At 40.4% G+C, this 17,301-nt stretch overlaps 3 protein-coding genes across 6 annotated transcripts; all 3 read left to right on the top strand.

The window, feature by feature from the left end:
• The first annotated feature begins 419 nt into the window (after positions 1-419).
• On the top strand, positions 420-5,756 carry LOC113664509 (uncharacterized). Of its 4 annotated transcripts, none has more exons than XM_089180421.1 (4): positions 420-1,534; positions 2,316-2,419; positions 3,240-3,432; positions 3,687-5,756. In XM_089180421.1, exons 3-4 carry the CDS (start codon positions 3,256-3,258, stop codon positions 5,754-5,756), a joined length of 2,247 nt encoding a protein of 748 aa, XP_089036547.1. In that variant the 5' UTR covers positions 420-1,534; positions 2,316-2,419; positions 3,240-3,255. The 4 variants fall into 4 exon arrangements, with proteins under 4 accessions (XP_089036547.1, XP_027035914.2, XP_089036546.1 ...); XM_027180113.2 differs by having other exon boundaries at positions 420-1,542; XM_089180420.1 differs by having other exon boundaries at positions 420-1,542; positions 2,294-2,419.
• A 156-nt stretch (positions 5,757-5,912) lies between these two features.
• On the top strand, positions 5,913-9,196 carry LOC149040898 (tetratricopeptide repeat protein 28-like). Its single transcript, XM_089214660.1, has 2 exons — positions 5,913-5,935; positions 6,019-9,196. Exons 1-2 carry the CDS (start codon positions 5,913-5,915, stop codon positions 8,237-8,239), a joined length of 2,244 nt encoding a protein of 747 aa, XP_089070786.1. The 3' UTR covers positions 8,240-9,196.
• Positions 9,197-11,948: 2,752 nt separating this feature from the next.
• LOC149040897 (uncharacterized) lies at positions 11,949-15,411 on the top strand. The gene has a single exon (XM_089180419.1). The coding sequence runs from the start codon at positions 11,960-11,962 to the stop codon at positions 14,471-14,473; it is 2,514 nt and encodes an 837-aa protein (XP_089036545.1). The 5' UTR covers positions 11,949-11,959; the 3' UTR covers positions 14,474-15,411.
• Positions 15,412-17,301: the final 1,890 nt, after the last annotated feature.

Below are 17,301 nucleotides of genomic sequence, written 5' to 3'. Positions count from 1 at the left end.
GATTGACTTATTTCAACAATGGTTGATTTTTCCACCAATTATAACGGAAGTTTCGTAGGCGAAAGCGGCCCAATGATCGTGAAAGAGTTGTCCGTAAAATCGAGCTCGCTACTCACGAGAATGGTTCTCGTTAACCACAACCAAAAACAAAAAAAAGTGTTGACTTATCATCAATGACAACGCAGTATTCAGGAATATTTTACCAATTTTAGCCCTGATACCCTCACTTTCAACCCCTCTCTCCTTGTGTTATGTTGCACCTGGTTTTTCGATCCGTGATTGCACGATATTGAGTGGAAGAAGGAGTGAGCTGCACTTGAATTCAAGTTTTTATTTCTTAATACCTCCCTAAATGTGGCTGCACGAATGTTACGTGTCGACTAATTTTGTCGCTGATTTTAGTTCGCAGAGGAGGGGAAGTGCAAAGTGGACGAGAACATCGAGCCAAGGGCGGGACAGGGGAGGTTCGCACTCACTTTGTACTTTCTCCTGTTGGTCTGAAGAGAAGGAAGTGCGAAGGGCGCCGCATACGCGAGTAAGAGCGCAAGAAGAAACTTTTCCACCCACATGTCTACCCCCTTAATAAGTTCGCCTCGCACTTTTCTCTGCTCGTCTCGGTGAAATGCGTATCTTGCCCTAGCCTCGCCCCGAAGGTGAGGCACGAACTGATCGCTGGGGAAGAGGTCCCAAGAATATCATCTCCTCGCGTCTCACCGATCATGCTTGCAACCTGCTCGATGTGAAGTTAATTGATTCAAATTAGTTACTAGTTTCATATATTGGTATATTTTTCTCCGGTATCGCGTGGAATTTCAAAACCAAAGGAAACTTCTAAATCTTAACCTTGAAAAGTAAGTGCCCTATCCACAGCTCCCTGATTGAGAATGTGCTGGTGTTAATTTCATCGTGAAAGCGGTCGTAAGAAGGGCTGCTTGTATCCATAAGAGAGCATCAAGTGATTTTTTTTCCGCTGGTGTCTTTTTTGAATGAAACCACAAGTGTATAACCTTCAATAATGAGAACCCAATATTTCGAGTTACTTAAGCCTTGTTTGTTATTTAATCAAGGTCTTCTATCAGTTTAAGTTGGACGGCTTTGTCGATCTTTTTATATCCTAGAAAAAGTATCCTGATTTTTTTAAGATTGTCATTTGCTATCCGTATCATTCTTCTCTATCCCAGTACCACTCCCGTCTGCATTTTTTGCCGCAATTGTCATATATTCATCGTTCTATTTTTCTACATTGCAAATTTAATTTTTTTTATTTTCGCTTTCCAACAGGAAGTTTCCTTCCTTACGCTCAATTCGCTTTTCGAGGGCATTTTCCCGAACCCTTTTCCCAGATTCTACATTTAGGACTTTCACTTTTTCATTTTCATTCACTCGCCTTCCCCATCGTTAAACAATATTTTTGCACAGCGGATTGAGCAACTATGTAAATGTTTCGATTTTCACTGTTTTATTGCTGGATGAAGGAGCCAAGTTCAGGAAGGCATAAAACGAGGGAAGATTCAAAATTTGCTTCAATCTTAAGGTTTTTGTGTGAGTATTTTTGCTTTTAAGGTAAAGGTTTTAGGGTAAAATCAAGCTTACTGAGTGAAAGCGGATTGTGGAAGTGCTTTCTGTAAATCAAGCTTCGGGCAAGATTTCAGTGCTGCTTCGAAGATTTCGTTTTTCAGAATACTTATATCATTCGTTTCAAAAACTGGTTGTTCTTATCGCGATGCACTTTCCATGTAAATATAAAATCGATTTAGGAGAAACCGTAACAAAATACCTCGTAACTGACTGTAAATATATGAAAATCATATGCGTGAATTGCAAATAAAGAAATGAATATGAAAGCGATCTTCGCAGTTATGAACACTACTGGCCATTAATGACCAGCTCCCAGTTTGCTTGTCAGCTCAGTTGGTAGAGCGCTGCAACGTTATCGCAGAGGTCATCCCGTACAGGCCAGAATTTCTTTTTCGGGCGTTATTTTCACTACTGCCTAAGTAGTCTTCAGAACTGCGAAGGTCGCTTCCATATTCAAAATACCTGATGATCTTCATGAATCTCATAGGAGTTTTAATTTTTGTGGTATTCCTTCTTGTTAATTGGTTATCGATGGTTTGATTTATGTATCGCTGAGAATTCTCAAGATAAATTCTTGTCATCACAAAACGTTTAACCCGAGCACAGGGAGCAGAAGAATAGAAATTTATTGTTCTTTTCTCATAAGTTAACCGTGTAATTGTAGCGTGACTCGATTTTGTTGATTGATCTATGATACATGCGATTGTAATACGAGGTTGTTGAAACCCTGTCTGCAGCAATGGTCGGCTAGAAAAACCCTTCCGCTCGAGGCATGTTCGGAAAGCGAAGATTTTCCTGCGAATCACGAAGTGCCCTCTCTCTGACTAACGCTAATCCCTCGGTAAGTACTGTTTGCGGTTTTCGTTTCGCGAATATAATTAAACACGCAATCGTATGTTTCAACGGTAAATCAACCTTATCAAATTTTCTGCAATTGTACAGTTTTATTTGAATGGAAATCCAGTTAACTCAACTCCCCTTCTCCCTGTAATCTGAGCGTTTGGTGGAGATTTTTCTACGCCTTTGTATCGCAATCTCCATCTCCATCTGGGCATTCCCGAGTTCAAAAATCCATCAATTTGGAAATGATGTTTTGTGTAAAGCTTTTCTTGTTAAAATGGGTTTTATTTGCATGGAATAAAAATAAGTTTCGTTTAAAGGCCTCGCGCTTACCTCGTTTTCAAGGAGAGGCAATTGGCATCTCGCAATTTTTCAAACTCTGGTGATTACTCGCCTGCTAATGAGTAGCATGTAAGGGCATAAATACAATGAAGAAAACAAATTGCTTTGTGAACCCACAGTAAGTAATCAAGTTAAGAGCATTTTTGGCGAAAAGTTTAGCATAAAGCCCTTGTCAGTTTGGTAATGTTTTTTATTTCATTCACCATAATACCCTAATACTCAGGCTACTTTTGTGCTAAAAAATATATTGGCACCACACCGGGTATAACTACCAACTAGTCTTCAATCGACTACGGCCACGGGGTCCCGAGATACTAGCTCTACCGCGACGAAGGGGACGATGGGAATTTTACTTTTTCCCATCTTCCCCACGCTTCCCACGTTGCTTAAGATTAGAGAGACGACTAAGGACGAGTGAGGCATATCAGTCTCTGGATTATCGTATGACGTCTTAACACGGTCTTGTTTTGCTTACTCAGAGCTCGGGTATTAACCATGGAGAAAGAACATATCTTGAAAGATGTCTTGAAAGCCGTAGACATGTGTGTATCCGTGGGACTTTACTTTGCGAACATTCACCATGATCACGCAGCAAGAGAATTTTACATGGAGTCGACGACGCTGTTAGAGTTCATCGAAGAATCCTTACACCAAAAAAATGCACCACGAAAGGTAATGGATCAAATAAATGTTTAACTGACACTCCATTGGAATAATTTTATACGTGAAGCACACTGACAAAGCATTTCTAAGTGAATTTATGACCTTATGCTTCCTCTGTGCGACCCAATATTAGCTTTCCTACTGCAATTTAGAATCACTCCCAAATTTCAACTAAATTAACATCGCCCAACTTTTTAGCCTGTAGTGATCACACACTGAATAATTGTAGAGCGCCTTATCACGGCTTTCTCGTTATTCCTCAGAGCGCAGCGTTTAAAAAGGACGAAGTAGATGTCTGCAAAGCTGCGGATAAAACAGTGGCGTGTTACTCTGAAAACAGCCATCGCAGCCAAGCAGCCTCAGAATTCTATAAAGAATGGTTGAACCTGTTGAGATCGGTCCAAAAGTCCTTCAGTTTAATATCAGAAGCAATACCTGAAGTAATACGAAAGACTTTGTTAGGCCCGAGAAATGAAGAACCACGAAAGGTAATAGATCACATGATAATGCTAGTACATCTTGCCCTCGCTGAGAGCGAATCGTGCCTTGGTAACCACTTGGAGTCAAAAATAAATGCTGAAATTGCTTTTGCAATTGTCTTAAATCACGAAAATGCCAGAAAAGATATAGCTCGAGCGTGTTACAGAATATTTTGGAAGTGTTTTATGAGTATTGAGCGATATGACCAAAAGATTGAATGTCTCATGAAAATGCTTGCAATTACCAAGGAAACTGGTGACACAGTAAAAGAAGCAGAGATCTATTTCCAGCTAGGATTATGTTATTCCTTCGTAGGTCAAAAAGAACAGGCAGTAGAGTTTGTTGAGAAATCAATACAAATACGTCAGATCGATGGACACCAGGGGAGACTAGTTGATTGTTTAAACCTACTGGCAAATAATGTACTTTCGTCAGGCCAGCAAAACGAGGCATTCGAGAGACTGCAGGAAGCCCTTCGAGTTAGCGAAGAGATTGAAGGGGGAATGATTAAATCTATAGTGCTCATAGCATTGGGACATGCTTATAAAGATATTGGTCAATACGATAAAGCAAAGGAATATTACCAGAAAGTGATTCGAGTCAGTAAGGAGTTTCATGTCCCAGACTTAGGAACATGGGCCTACTATCACAACGCTGAACTTCTCATTGAACTTCAACAATATGAGGAATCCATGAAGAGCATAGAGAAAGCCCTTGAACTCTGTGAAGAAGGCAATTTAGCAAAGCAGACCACACTCTCTAAAGGCGACATTTATATCACATTCTGTAAGATATACCTACTGCTTGGCCAACACGATAAAGCTGACGAATGTGTAAAGCAAATATTAACGGAAGATTGGCCCAAAAATAACTTGGATCGGTCTGTAAGCCTCTTTCAGTTAGGTTCCTTTTTCAGTGTAAATGGGAAATTGGAACAGGCATGTGACATTATTTCTGAAAGTATCAAATGCTATGAAAGTGGGCGTGGCCTTTTCAATGATGAGTTCAGACTTTCTGCCGGGGACATGGAACAACACTTTGAATTGTACAGGCATCATTACCTCTTGCTTATGGCTCTGGGTAAGCCCATCCAAGCTTTGTGTACAGCAGAGAGAGGCCGTGCCCGCCTATTGGCGGAACTGTTAGCAGAGAAATATGCCATTCGAGAAGAGGCAGAGCTAAGTGAAAATGACCTCAATATACTTCTAAAGCGTCTGAATGATAATCAAATTTTAGTATTTATCGCCACTCCAAGAGGTAAAAGAATCACGTTCTGGATAATGAAGAATGATGCCACATTGGAGATGAGGAATCCAAAAGGGGCCAATCAAGATTCTCCCCTGAAGACTTATATCGAGTCATTTTCTTACGGCCGAAGCATTAACTGTGAGGACCGTTCATTGTCAGCTTTGTATGACATTCAGTATGCTGCTGATGATACTCAGCACGACGGAGTCAGGGGGAAACGTCTCCTTGAGGAGACAGACGACGAGGACCTTGAGGCTGAAAACTTACCAAATCAACTGTACAAGTCACTCATCGCTCCATTTGCTGATCGAATTCAGGGCCGAGAGCTTGTACTTGTTCCCGAGGGATCTATGGTCATGGTTCCATTTACCGCACTTCAGGACGATTCTGGAAAGTACCTGTCTGAGTCGTGCAGTATTCGCATCATTCCTTCGTTGTCAACGCTTAAGTTGATTCTTGACTCCCCAGAGAATTATCACAGCCGGAATGGAGCGCTGATCGTTGGCGACCCACAAGTGAGTCATGTCACAGCACTTCCGCAATTGAAAGCAGCTAGGCAGGAAGCTAAAGAAATCGCTGATCTTCTGGAGGTGGAGCCTTTGTGAAGATTACAACGTCAGTGGCACGCTTCCTAGAAAACACCAAGCGTCGACGAGCAGCTTTACAATTGTACAAAGAGTTGGTGACACTATTGGAATTCATCAAACAGGAGTCTAATTTATCAAAAGCCACACTGAATGATAAAACACGAAAGATACTCGATGAGTGGACTATATCAGCATTTGTTTCCCTCGCTCAAGTCAACTTACATTTGGGTGAGTATAATGAGTCAAAGACATATGCTGAACTTGCCCTTGCTAAAAGTAGAGAAACTGGAAGCAAAGAGACAGAAAAGTTATGTCATCGAATAATATGTTTATGTCTGGCTTTTGGTTGTAGCCAACATGACCGAGACACTGTATGTTTAAAAGAAATGCTCTCAGTTATCAAGGAGTCCGGCGATACAGAGTCAGAAGCAACTGCCTGCTATTTACTTGCTATGAGACATTTTGAAGTTGGTCAAATGGAAGAGGCAGCAGAGTTTTTAGAGAAATCAATTCAAACGAGTCAGAAAGGTTGTTGCAGGTGGTTAGAGATGAAAAGCCTAATCGCACTAGGACATACGATGCTTTTGCCAGGCCAGAAAAACAAAGCGTTTCAAAAACTTGAGGAAGCTCTTGAAATAAGCGAAGAAATTGGAGACAAGAGGTGGAAAGCCAGTGCTCTTTTCGATTTAGGGAACGCTCATTTTGCTGATGGTAGGTACGAAGAGGCAAGGAAGTTTTACGAAAACTCACTGCAACTCATGGCAAAATTGCCTGAAATAGGAATATGGGTTTATATTAGGCTCGGTACTGTTCTTGTTGAACTTAAACAATTTGACGAAGCCATGAAGCTTTTACACAAAGCCCTTGAAATCTGGGAAGAGGACAAACCAGTATACCAGACCTTACTCTGCAGGAACGAAATCTTCGCCGTACTCTGTCACCTACATCTACTTCTTGGTCAGCCGGAAAAAGCTACTGAGTATGTAAACAAAATATTAACAGGAAGTTGGCACGAAAGCAAGCATGTATCTCTTAGTTACCTAGGTGTCTACATTACCGCACACGGACACTTTGAAGAGGCATGCGACATTCTGGCTGAAAGCATCAAAAGTTATGAAAACTATTTTGAGTCTTTAAATGACAAGTCCAAACTTTCTGTAGGGGATATAGAAGTCAACATCATAATTTACCAGCATCGCTGCTCTCTGCTACTTGTTCTTGGTAAGTTTGCTGAGGCTCTATGTACAGCAGAGCAGGGTCGTGTCCGTGTATTGACAGAACTGTTGGCAAAAGAATACGGCATTCAAGAAAAGGCCAAATTGAGTGAAACTGACCTATATAGCCTTATGGGTAGTTTGGCTAAGAGTCAAATCTTAGTTTTCTTTGGCTCTGCGGTCGATAAGAGCATCTTGTGGATAATGACAAATGAACAAGGCCCGAATTTGGAGGTAATGTCTCAAGAAAAAGCAGAAGTTGATTGTCTCCTTGAAGCTAATTTCGGGTCACTTTTTTGTAGCCGAAACGTCAACTGCGAGGACCGTACATTGTCAGCCTTGTATGACATTCAGTCTGCTGATGATGATACCCAACACGACAGTGTCAGTGAGAAACGTCTCCTTGAAGAGACAGACGACGAGGTACGCGAGGTTGAAAAGTTACCCAATCAACTGTACAAGTCACTCATCGCTCCATTTGCTGATCGTATTCAGGGCCGAGAGCTTGTACTTGTTCCCGAGGGATCTATGGTCATGGTTCCTTTTGCCGCTCTACAGGACGATTCTGGAAAGTACCTGTCTGACTCGTGCAGTATTCGCATCATTCCTTCGTTGTCAACACTTAAGTTGATTCTTGACTCCCCAGAGAATTATCACAGCCGGAATGGAGCGCTGATCGTTGGCGATCCACAAGTGAGTCATGTCACAGCACTTCCGCAATTGAAAGCAGCTAGGCAGGAAGCTAAAGAAATCGCTGATCTTCTGGAGGTGGAGCCTTTGTTGGGTATGCAAGCCACGAAAGAAGAAGTGCTGCGACGAATAACGGATGTGTGTCTGGTACACATCGCCGCCCATGGTGACGCGGAAAGAGGAGAGATTGCTTGTGCACCTAACCCATCCTCCCCTCAAAACCCAACGAAGGAGGACTACATGCTAACCATGGCGGACGTTAGCAAGGTTCGGATCCGAGCGAAGCTTGTTGTACTAAGCTGTTCTCACAGTGCTAAAGGAAAGATTATGAAAGCCGAGGGAGTTGTGGGGATCGCTCGAGCCTTCATTGCTTCAGGAGCTCGTTCAGTGCTGGTTTCTCTGTGGGCCGTGGATGACAAAGCCACAAAGGAGTTCATGATTCGTTTTTACGGACATCTGAAGTGTGATAAAATGAGTTCCAGTGAAGCTCTTCACCAGACCATGAAGTGGATGAGAGAATCTGAGACGACCAGGTACACGGTGAGGGAATGGGCCCCATTCGTTCTGATTGGAGATGACGTCAATCTGGACTTATAAACCCTTTGTTATAAGTGAGGTGCAGTAAAACAAGAACACTGAAGGGAGAACTGTATCACTTTGCTAACATCATCTTTCTTAAGCAATTTTTTTTTTCAGTTATTGGTAGCTTTTTTTACAAAGTTCTGTAGAATTGTTAAAGAACTGTTTTGGATATAATAGGATTATTTTGTCGTAAAGCGAGTTGAAATTATTTGTCAAGCTAAGTAGTTTTTCGGAACTACGGCGAGGAATTTTGTTTTTCATATAAACAATAGTTTGATGAAGTTTCCAAATTTTTGCTACAAAATTAGAGTCATGGCTTTTTAAGCAAATTCACATAGTCGCCATAATATTGCGATAAACTTAAGGTTATTGATAACCTCAATAGACACATTGTCCTTTCCTTTTACTTGACAGAAAACGAAGAAAAATGTAAACCGCTTCGAAATCGTATTGACTGTCCTTTCTTCTGAGGAATTTTAAGTGTTTTTAATGTACTTCAGCTTATCGATCTGTAGAAATCGCGGTAGAGCTTCAGTTGGTTGGCTCTGATTGATATAACATTGCGGCTACTTTTTTCCGCGAAGAGTGTTTCTTTGCTCGTTCGTCCCCTCAGCTAACTAAGAAATAACTGCCCTATTCCGCATTGTTTAAGCCTTTTTCCACATGAGACTTTACAGGAGAGTGAGACAAGGGGTCTTTACAAACGTTTGGTTTTCTAATGGAAATGGCATTGGCATTCGATTTTCTCAAACATCATAACTTGTTTATGTTCCGCAACAGTTTTAATATCAACAGGCACGTCGCCTTTTTTGACATGATGACAGACAGCAGGAACTACCATTTACGGAGAATTAGCACATCATGAGAACAAACAAAGACGTAAATAACCACATGTCCTCTCGAGCATTTCCTGACGAAGAAAATTTCTTTTTTGTTTGAAATAAATGATCATTCCAATTGATTGCTTTAGTCTGATAAAAAGCGCAGCGAAATTTGTATAAACATCGTTTGTCTGCTCACTCTATCAACGATATCCGCCGTACGTATTCCACTGCTCTCGTTCTTAGTACACGTGTCTTTGTGTTGTGGAGAGGCAATTCAGAGATCTATCTTGCAGAACTGTCACCAAGGAACGAAGACTTAACCTACTGTCTCTTCTAAACTATTCTCTTCATTCTGCATTTGCCATTCTTAAGGACTTTTTCATGTTCTATTTTTCCACCAGAATATTTCATTTTCTAATTTCTGCTTTCGAACAAGAATTTATTTTCTTAAGTCCTATTCGCTTTCCAAAGCCTGTTTTTTCGATCCTCTTTCCTTGATCTCACATTTCCTAATTCATATAATGACTCATTGGTACTTCACTTTTTGTTTAAAAATTTGTGAAACATAATGTCTTTGCCCAGAGGAAAAACATATTAAGAAGGAAAGTAGCATACATCTTCATTTAGGATCGCAGAGATCGACGACGCCTCTAAGACGATCGTTCTTACTCAGTTTTAGCGCAGGATGATAGAGCAATTGACGAAAAGGACATGAAAAGCAAAGGAGGGTTCTAAAGTTGCTTGAGTTCAGAGGTTTGTGCATAACTATTGTTGATTGAAAGTTCATGCTTTCAAGGTGAAAATCAAGATGACTCCGTGCATGCACTAGTCAAAGCAAGCTGAGACGGAATTGTTTCGTTGTTCATGATCTGAGCTTCGGGCAAGATTTCCTTATAGCCCGTAATTCAGTCCATACGTACATTTATTTGTGAAAGAAAAAAATAGAGAAAAAAGATAACCTACGACACTTTGCTTTTAGATGGAAACTCTTTTGAAACGAGCAAAAACCCAAAAGGGTAAATGGAAATTTACGGCAAATTGACAGCTGCTGGCGATCTCTAAATTTCTTTCGTTTTCCAAAGTACTTACCTCAATGTCGTTTTGAAAACTTAATTGTTCTTGAAACTGACTGTGTAATTTCATTGTCAATGTAAAATCAAGAAGGGAGATGTAATGAAATACCTGTTTTTTTCGGAGATCGTATGAGTGTTACCATTTACACCCGAACATCAGTATACATATTGGGTTCGCTTGTAAAGACAAATATTTAAAGAGACAAATATTGTTCAATGATTCAATTTTTTTTTTAACTTCGACCTCGTAATCCAATTTTTCGTCCCCCGTGACTAAATTACTCTGGGGGCTAGGGTGGGGTAGCTGTCTACCCCTTACATACACATTTTCCAAACTGTTCTCTATACATTTCCTAAGGTGCTGCCAAGGTGAATTTGTTTTATAATTAAGAGCTTACTTAGTTGGTGTTCGTTTTCTTTATGCTCGTGACTTAGGGGTGGTAGGAGTGTTTCGCAAACACGAAAGCCTTCAATAGTAATATTTATGCACTCGTGTGCAACGATTTAAGCGTTGTCAAAATACATCTGGTGGTGATATGTATGTTGGTAGTGATGCATGATTATCAAACGTGCGTTATTCAGGCGAGCAGAAGTGGGGATGTGCTTCAACCTGCCTGCTAGGTAGTTGGGTGGAGGCAATAATTGAATTGAAATAGGGAGATCTTAAGTTTTGAGCTCGGTAAAGAAATAGAACCACTGAGCCACAGAGACTCCACGGTGAGCGTGGTCTATTACGAAGTTCATATGACACGCGTCCTACCGAGCTCAAAACTTACTATCTCTTGTATTTCTATCTACAAACATTACGCTTTCGACATTGCTGATCCTAGTAGTTGGCAGGACACGTGTCATATGAACTTCGTAATAGACTTTGCTCACCGTAGAGTCTCTGTGGCTCAGTGGTTAGAGCATCGAAGCGCGGAATCTGAAGGTCTGAGGTTCGATTCCTCATGGGGACTCAGATTTTTTCTTTGTCCCACGCTCGTGACAAAACGAAAAAACATCTTTCTCTATTTCTTTATCGAGCTCAAAACTTACCATCTCTCGTATTTCTATCTACAAACATTACGCTTTCGACATTGCTGATCCTAGCAGTATGCAGGACACGTGTGATATGAACTTCGTAATAGACCTCGCTCACCGTGGAGTCTCTATGGCTCAGTTTTTAGAGCATCGGAGCGCGGAATCCGAAGGTCTGAGGTTCGATTCTTCGTGGGGACTCAGAATTTTTTCTTTGTCCCACGCTTGACAAGACGAAAAAACATCTTTCTTCAATAATTGAATTGCTTACATTTTTCAATTGTTGTGGAGATGGTTAAACAAAGTCAAACCTGTATTAAGTGGCACCATATTTAGCAGTCATCCTGTATTAAGCGGTCAGTTGTCAAACTCCTGAATTTGTTTCCCCTTAAGAACTATAATTTTCATCTCTATTAAGCGGTCACTCCTATTAAGCGGTCGCAGTCACCCTTTACTAAGTCTGAATGACCTGTTTTTATTGTATTTCTCCTGTATTGAACTGTCACTGAAAGTAGGACCACTCAAACAAAATTAGGAAAAAAATCTTTAAATAAGTGTTGATCACTTTTTCTCTCCTCAAATCAAAGTAAGTGGTATTTTCGAGCGAGATTCTGTACGTTATGTGCTCAATTATGGCATAAAGTGGCTTTATTTATACTTTTTATAATACCCTTAATCTGTGGAAACTGTATTTACAAGTAAACCCGCACTAGACGGTCACCCCGCCATTCCGCGTTTATGACTGCTTAATACAGTTTCGACAGTATGGAGTTTCTCATGAAGGCTTTACTTAACTCACTCAGAGAACGCCGTTAAATATGACGAAAGTGGATGTGGCGGAAGCTGTGAAGATTACAACGTTAGTGGCACGTTTCCTGGAGAACACCAAGCGTCAACGTGCAGCTTTACAACTCTACAAAGAGTTGGTGACACTATTGGACTTCATCGAACAGGAATTTAAATCATCAAGAGCCTCAATATACGATAAAACACGAAAGAAGTTCGATCACTGGACTAAATCAGCATTTTTTTCTCTTGCTGAAGTCAATTTACATTTGGGTGAGTATAATGAGTCAAAGATATATGCTGAACTTGCTCTTGCTAAAAGTAGAAAAACTGGCAGCAAAGAGACAGAAAAGTTATGTCACCAAATAATGTGTCTATGTCTGGCTTTTGGTTGTCACCAACATGACCTAAAGACTGAATGTCTAAAAGAAATGCTCTCATTTACCAAGGAATCCGGCGATATAGAGACAGAAGCAATTACCTACTATCTTCTTGCCATAATTCATACTTACATTGGTCAGATGGAAGAGGTAGCAGAGTTTCTAGTGAAATTAATTCAAACGAGTCAGAAAGGTAGTTACAGGTGGTTAGAGGTTAAATGCCTAATCACACTAGCACTTGTGGTGCTTTTGCCAGGCCAGAAAAATAAAGCGTTTCAGAAACTTGAGGAAGCTCTTGAAATAAGCGAAGAAATTGGAGACAAAAGGTGGAAAGCCAGTGCTCTTTTCGCTTTAGGGAACGCTCATTTTGCTGATGGTAGGTACGAAGAGGCAAAGAAGTTTTACGAGAACTCACTGCAACTCGATGCAAAATTGCCTCAAATAGGAATATGGGTTTATATTAGGCTCGGTACTGTTCTTGTTGAACTTAAACAATTTGACGAAGCCATAAAGCTTTTGCACAAAGCCCTTGAAGTCTGGGAAGAGGACAAACCAGTATACCAGACCTTAATCTGCAGGGACGAAATCTTCGTCGCACTCTGTCATCTACATCTACTTCTTGGTCAACCGGAAAAAGGTACTGATGATGTAAACAAAATATTAACAGGAAGTTGGTACGAGGGGAAGCATCAATCTCTTAGTCACCTAGGTGCCTACATTACTGCACATGGACACTTTGAAGAGGCATGCAACATCCTGGCTGAAAGCATCAAAGGTTATGAAAACTATATTGAGTCTTTAAATGACGAGTCCAAACTTTCTGTAGGAGACGGAGAAGATAACATCGTGATTTACCACCAACGCTGCTCTCTGCTACTCGCTCTTGGTAAGTTTGCCGAGGCTCTATGTACAACAGAGCAAGGTCGTGCCCATGTATTGACAGAACTGTTGGTAAAGAAATACAGGATCCACGAAAAGGCCAAGTTTAGTGAAACGGAACTCAATAGCCTTATGGTTAGTTTGGCGAAAAGACAAGTTATAGTTTATTTTGGCTTTGGTCTCAAAGAGAGCATCTTCTGGATAATTAAAAATGACTTTGGTCCGAAATTGGAGGCGATTTCCCAAGAGAAAGCCAAAGTTGATACACTCCTTGAAGCCAACTCCAGGTCACTTTTTTGCAGTCGAAACGTTAACTGCGAGGACCGTACATTGTCAGCCTTGTATGACATTCAGGCTGCTGATGATGATACCCAGCACGACAGTGTCAGTGAGAAACGTCTCCTTGAAGAGACAGACGACGAGGTACGTGAGGTTGAAAACTTACCCAATCAACTTTTCAAGTCACTCATCGCTCCATTTGCTGATCGTATTCAGGGCCGAGAGCTTGTACTTGTTCCCGAGGGATCTATGGTCATGGTTCCTTTTGCCGCACTACAGGACGATTCTGGAAAGTACCTGTCTGACTTGTGCAGTATTCGCATCATTCCTTCGTTGTCAACACTTAAGTTGGTTCTTGACTCCCCAGAGAATTATCACAGCCGGAATGGAGCGCTGATCGTTGGCGATCCACAAGTGAGTCATGTCACAGCACTTCCGAAATTGAAAGCAGCTAGGCAGGAAGCTAAAGAAATTGCTGATCTTCTGGAGGTGGAGCCTTTGTTGGGTATGCAAGCCACGAAAGAAGAAGTGCTGCGACGAATAACTGATGTGTGTCTGGTACACATCGCCGCCCATGGTGACGCGGAAAAAGGAGAGATTGCTTGTGCACCTAACCCATCCTCCCCTAAAAACCCAACGAAGGAGGACTACATGCTGACCCTGGCGGACGTTAGCAAGGTTCGGATCCGAGCGAAGCTTGTTGTACTAAGCTGTTGTCACAGTGCTAAAGGAAAGATTATGAAAGCCGAGGGAGTTGTGGGGATCGCTCGAGCCTTCATTGCTTCAGGAGCTCGTTCAGTGCTGGTTTCTCTGTGGGCCGTGGATGACAAAGCCACAAAGAAGTTCATGATTCGTTTCTACGGACATCTCAAGTGTGACAAAATGAGTGCCAGTGAAGCTCTTCATCAGACCATGAAGTGGATGAGAGAATCTGAGACGACAAGGTACACGGTGAGGGAATGGGCCCCATTCGTTCTGATTGGAGATGACGTCAATCTGGACTTATAAATCCTTTGTTATAAGTGAGGTGCAGTAAGACAAGAACACTGAAGGAAGAACTGTATCACTTTGCTAACATTATAAATACCTTCACCTTTCTTAAGCAGTTTGTTTTTCAGTTATTGGTACCTTTTTTACAAAGTTCTATAGAATTGTTAAAGAACTGTTTTGGATATAATAGGATTATTTTGTCGTAAAGCGAGTTGAAATCATTTGTCAAGCTAAAACCTCTGATATAGCTTTTTAAGTAGTTTTTCAGAACTACGGCGAGGAATTTTGTTTTTCATATAAACAATAGTTTGATGAAGTTTCTAAATTTTTGCTACAAAATTAGAGTCATGGCTTTTTAAGCAAATTCACATAGTCGCCATAATATTGCGATAAACTTAAGGTTATTGATAACCTCAATAGACACATTGTCCTTTCCTTTTATTTAACAGAAAACGAAGAAAAATGTAAACTGCTTGGAAATCGTATTGACTGTCTTTTCTTTCTCAGGAACTTTAAGTGTTTTCAATGTACTTCAACTTATCTATCTGTAGAAATCGTGGTAGAGCTTCAGTTGGTTGGCTCTGATTGATCTAAGATTGTGGCTGCTTTTTTCCGCAAAGAGTATTTCTTTGCTCGTTTGTCCCCTCAGCTAACTAAGAAATAACTGCCCTATTCCGCGTTATTAAAGCCTTTTTCCACATGAGACTTTACAGGAGAATAAGACAAGGGGTTTTTACAAACGTTTGGTTTTCTAATGGAAATGGCATTGCCATTCGATGTTTTCAAACATCATAACTTGTTTATGTTCCGCAACAGTTTTAATATCAACAGGCACGTCGCCTTTTTTGACATGATGACAGACAGCAGGGACTATCATTTACGGAGAATGAGCACATCATGCGAACAAACAAAGACGTAAATAGCCACATGTCCTATCGAGCCTTTCCTGACGTAGAAATTTCTTTTTCGTTTGGAATAAATGATCATTTTAATTGATTGCTTTAGTCTGATAAAAAGCGCAGCGAAATTTGTATAAACATCGTATGTCCGCTCACTCTATCAACGATATCCGCCGTGCGTATTCCACTGGTCTCATTCTTAGTTAACGTGTCTTTGTGTTGTGGAGAGGCAATTCAGAGATCTATCTTGAAGAACTGTCACCAAGGAACGAAGACTTAACCTATTCTCTCTTATAAACTATTCTCTTCATTCTGCATTTGCTATTCTTAAGGCCTTTTTCATGTTCTATTTTTCCACCAGAATATTTCATTTTCTAATTTCTGCTTTCGAACAAGAAATGATTTGTTTAAGACCTATTCGCTTTCCAAAGCCTGTTTTTTTCGATCCTCTTTCCTTGATCTCACATTTCGTAACTCATATAACGACTCATTTGTACTTCACTTTTTGTTTAAAAATTTGTGAAACATAATGTCTTTGCCCAGCGGAAAAACATATTAAGAAGGAAAGTAGCATACATCTTCATTTAGGATCGCAGAGATCGACGACGCCTCTAAGACGATCGTTCTTACTCAGTTTTAGCGCAGGATGATAGAGCACTTGACGAAAAGGACATAAAAAGCAAAGGAAAGTTCTAAAGTTGCTTGAGTTCAGAGGTTTGTGCATAACTATTTTTGATTGAAAGTTCATGCTTTCAAGTTGAAAATCAAGATGACTCCGTGCATGCACTAGTCAAAGCAAGCTAAGACGGAACTGTTACGTTGTTCATGATCTGAGCTTCGGGCAAGATTTCCTTATAGCCTGTAATTAAGTCCATACGTACATTTATTTGTGAAAGAAAAAAATAGAGAAAAAAGATAACCTATGACATTTTGCTTTTAGATGGAAACTCTTTTTAAACGAGCAAAAACCGGAAAGGGTAAATAAAAATTTGTCACAGTGCGAAAGGAAAGATTATGAAAGCCGAGGGAGTTGTGGGGATCGCTCGAGCCTTCATTGCTTCAGGAGCTCGTTCAGTGCTGGTTTCTCTGTGGGCCGTCGATGACAAAGCCACGAAAGAGTTCATGGTTCGTTTCTACGGGCATCTGAGGTGTGATAAAATGAGTGCCATTGAAGCTCTTGACCAGACCATGAGGTGGATGAGAGAATCTGAGACGACCAGGTACACGGTGAGGGAATGGGCCCCATTGGTTTTCATTGGAGATAACATCAATCTGGACCTATAAAAACTTTGTTTCAAATGAGGTGCAGCAAGACGAGAACACAGAAGGGAGAATTGTATCACTTTTCTAAAATTATAAATACCTTCATCTTTCTTAAGCAATTTTTTTTGTCAGTTATTAGTAACTTTTTTAAGGTTCTAGAGGATTGTTAAAGAACTTTTTTGGATATGATAAGATTATTATGTGATAAAGCGAGTTGAAAGTGTTTGTTAAGCTCAAAGGTCTGATAAAGCTTTTAAAGTAGTTTTTTTTGAACTACGGCAAGGAATTCTTTTTTTTTTCCATATAAACAATAGTTTGATGAATTTCCAAATTTTGGCTACAAAATTAAAGAGCCATAGCTTTTTAAGCGAATTCACACAGTTGCTGTATATTAATATTGCGATAATCTTAACGTTATTGATAACCTCGATAGACACATTGTCCTTTACTTTTATTAAAAGTAAACCAAGAAACAGTTAAACCGCTTCGAAATCGTATCGACTGTCTTTTCTTTCCAGGAACTTTAAGTATTTTCAATGCGGTTTAACTTATCGATCTGTAGAAATCGCGGTAGAGCCTCAGTTGGTTGGCGTGTGTTGAAGTCCTAAATGTAATAACTGTCCTAAATGTAATAAAGTCCTAAATTTAATAACATTTGGTCCTAAATGTAATAAAGTCCTAAAT

This window comes from Pocillopora damicornis, chromosome 8 (genome assembly GCF_964200805.1).
Source record: "Pocillopora damicornis chromosome 8, jaPocDami1.2, whole genome shotgun sequence".
In the NCBI taxonomy this organism is placed as follows: Eukaryota; Metazoa; Cnidaria; class Anthozoa; order Scleractinia; family Pocilloporidae; genus Pocillopora; species Pocillopora damicornis.
This window is presented reverse-complemented; position numbering and strand designations above follow the sequence as displayed.

Excerpts from the sequence above, each read along its gene's own strand:
- LOC149040897 (XM_089180419.1), top strand. The coding sequence starts at position 11,960 with ATGACGAAAGTGGATGTGGCGGAAGCTGTGAAGATTACAACGTTAGTG.
- LOC149040898 (XM_089214660.1), top strand. The coding sequence starts at position 5,913 with ATGAGTGGACTATATCAGCATTT. Across the intron at positions 5,936-6,018 it reads AGTGGACTATATCAGCATTT|AGAAACTGGAAGCAAAGAGA; the intron begins GTTTCCCTCGCT and ends TGCTAAAAGTAG.
- LOC113664509 (XM_089180421.1), top strand. The coding sequence starts at position 3,256 with ATGGAGAAAGAACATATCTTGAAAGATGTCTTGAAAGCCGTAGACATG. Across the intron at positions 3,433-3,686 it reads AAAAAAATGCACCACGAAAG|AGCGCAGCGTTTAAAAAGGA; the intron begins GTAATGGATCAA and ends GTTATTCCTCAG.